This window comes from Sciurus carolinensis, chromosome X (assembly GCF_902686445.1).
Source record: "Sciurus carolinensis chromosome X, mSciCar1.2, whole genome shotgun sequence".
Taxonomy (NCBI): domain Eukaryota; kingdom Metazoa; phylum Chordata; class Mammalia; order Rodentia; family Sciuridae; genus Sciurus; species Sciurus carolinensis.
The window spans coordinates 113038967-113042123 of NC_062232.1; the positions used below are offsets into that span (position 1 = coordinate 113038967).

The following is a 3157-nucleotide window of genomic DNA, read 5'->3' on the forward strand; positions in this document are numbered from 1 at the left end:
TTTGCATAGTGTTTCAGACTGTAGAAATTGCCCTTGAAAGCTGAAACCATGCAAAGAGATTTTAATAATCCATTGGAAAGTGTATTTATGTCCGTTAATTTTAAAGTATTTTCAAACATTATTTATTGATTTCATATTATTTTGTTTCTGTTTAAATACTGGAAAGTGTATTATTGTTGGTTTTAAATTTAAACTGAAAAAAGTATAACTGATATGTAAGTGTAAGCAAAAATATTGAAATTATTAATTTTTTAGATGTCAATAGACCTTTATTTTATCCATTCATTATATGTTGTGCTGAGAATTGAACCCAGCGCCTCACACATGCTAGGCAAGCGCTCTACCACTGAGCCACAACTCCAGCCCCACAAATATTGAAATTTTAAAAAAGGGTCTCTAGAACTCAGCTTGTTTAGCCATTTGAATAGGTAATTAAGGAAACTGAGGCCATAGTCACTTGTGAGTTAGAGAGAGGGCCAGCTCCCAAATGGTTAAGTTCCTTCCCGAGTGAACCAGCATCTTTAGTTCTTCCTACTGCCAGTATAATAATGTGCCTTGATTTTACATTCTATTTTTCAGGAATTGGAAAGGTGCCTAAAAGAAATGGGATGCTAGAAGAAAACATGGAAGGAGAATATGTTTACTCCTCGTTTTAGTGCTCAGGATGTTCTAGAAGAGCCTTCTCACACTGAATCTTCTTCTGAACCAATAAGTGTAGACAAGACCAAGAGAATGGAAGGAAATTATAATTTGTCCAGTAGAAAGTTTTCAGGATGAAAATAAATTTAAGAGGAAAGAATATATTTCTCAACTAAATGAAAGAGAGCAAGAACCAAAATTTAAGGGAGAGAAGGATAAACATGTCAAAGAATGAGGCAGACGTGAAGTCTGTCTCCAGTGAATCATTTAATTTGGATATTCCATCTGAAGAAAGCTTAACAGAACAGAAGATTCTTGTACCTGGAGTAAAGAGGAATTACCAATCCTACCATCACAAGCCCCAAGGAAGAAAGTAACTGAAGGAATGTCTCCAAAACTTCGCCTGAACCTTTTGAATGAAGAACTAGAAGAACTTAATATGAAATGCAGAAAAATAGAAGAGGAATTGAAAATGCTGAAAAAGAACTTTTGAACTCCAAGAAAGAAGTTTCTATGAAATCCCTAAATTTTCAAGAAACAGGGACAGATACTTTGAAGAATGACAGGGAACTTCAAGCTTTAAAAAATGACCTATCCGAAAAAGCGACAAATGTAAAAAACTTAACTGAGGAGCTCCAGCAAGCCAAAGAAATTATCCACAAGTTGAACCTAGAGAACAGAAATTTAAAAGAAGCTGTTAGGAAGTTAAAGCGTCAAAGTGAAATAGGAAATGCTTCTCCTAAAGAAGAAATGAAATTGTATTATGAATTAGAAATGGACAAGATCCGCGGAGAGCTGGTTGCCATCAAGAATGAACTGAGAGCTGAGAAGACCCTGCAAGCAAGAAATAACAAAGCACTGGAGTTGCTTAGAAAACACTTTGCTTCCATGATAAGGTCATCAAACACCCTGAACCACTTTACAGGAGATTTTTTTAAAGTTAAAAAGCCTTTCATTAAGCAAGTCATTGAGCCAAACCAATATTTATTATGCTATCTTTGTATACTACTTAAAATGTATGTAATGGGATGTAATTTTCACTTTTGCTGCATCAAAATATCTGTAAAACATATAGATGTTCATTTCAAAGTTTCTGCTTTCTCTTTCTAATGGAGTGATTTTGAGAATCCAAATGGAAATGAAGCCTCAGAAATTTCTTTGTATATGCATAAATATATATATCTATATATTTCAGTCAAAAAACACAGTGATTCACCATATCAGTTATGAATATAAATCAACAGTCATTTTGTGATCCTGTGAGCAATATGTCCTTGGCACGTGGATATTCTCCCATCTGTGTTCATTGATGTTGACAATAAAAATATTGTTTATGTGTATAAGCATAACATATGTCTGTGAGTCTCTTAGTTGCCTGTTCAAACTCAATGGGATACCAAAAATGTATCTGCTTTCTTTGGGGTCTAACCTTAATTAGGCACATGTAAACATCTCAGGAAAAAATGCAGTTTTTTTCTCCCTCCTGCTGTTTGCCATGATTTCTCCTTTGACCTGGACACGGTTCCCATAGACTAGAAGACGACTGAGAGACATTGCTGTGACCTTTGCCAGAGCCCTGCTTCTGTCAGCTAGTGGCTCCTGCACTTTCTCATGTTGACCAGCAAGGGGCGTTGTTTACACAGGTCTTCCAAAATTCCACCAGGGGAAATTGTCTAAGTTCCTTGCCCAGCTTCTATTAATCACCAGGCCTGGACTATAGTGAAAGATGTTGGACACCATCTAGATAAGTGTTTCAGTGAGCTAGCTTGATTTATACAGTCATCCAGGCCTGTAAGAGGCCCAGGCAATGACAATTTGTTTTATATTTAAAAAGAGTAGAAATGGGGCTGGGGGGATAGCTCAGTTGGTAAAGTGCTTGCCTTGCAAGCACAGGGCCCTGGGTTCGATCCCCAGCACCACAAAAAAAAAAAAAAAAGTGAAAATGTACTGCCTCCAACCTTCGGTGGAAGTGACAGCCAGTTGATTCTTTGCATTTGTTTGTATCAATCATCAAGGTTTCTTAGGTGCTGGGGACATAGCTCAGTTGGTAGAGCACTTACCTAGTATGTGCGAGGCCCAGGTTTCGATTCCCCAGCACCACCAAAAAGAAAAAAAAGTTTCTTGTACTCGAGCTCCGTGTGCATGGTATTTTTAGGCCAAATGAACCAAATGCAATCGCAGATTATGATGGTGGGATACAATCGTAAGGGTTTGGGTATCTTTCCTGATAGGAAAAATCCCCAAACTGGGAGCTAGGAGACTTGGGTTCTAGTACTTGTTCTCCTATCAACTAGTTAATTAACCTCCTAGGCCAGAAAATTCTCATTTGTAAAATGAAGAAGCTTGAGATCTCTCATCAATTTTTTTTTCAGAGCTGCACATGTTAGTATAGGTTTGTAGTCCCAGCTACTCAGGAGGCTGAGGCAGGAGGAGCATTTGAGCTCAGGAGTTCATAGCCAAGCTGGACAATGCGGTGAGACCCCATCTTTCTCTCTCTCTTAAAGTTTCTGTTCAGTTT

At 37.6% G+C, this 3157-nt stretch overlaps 1 protein-coding gene across 1 annotated transcript; it reads left to right on the top strand.

Annotated features, from left to right (window-relative positions):
* The first annotated feature begins 603 nt into the window (after positions 1-603).
* Positions 604-1975, top strand: Ccdc160 (coiled-coil domain containing 160). Its single transcript, XM_053743335.1, is given in 5 exon segments — positions 604-765; positions 767-832; positions 834-933; positions 936-1103; positions 1106-1975. Coding segments are annotated over 5 exon segments (1140 nt in total). The 3' UTR covers positions 1750-1975.
* Positions 1976-3157: the final 1182 nt, after the last annotated feature.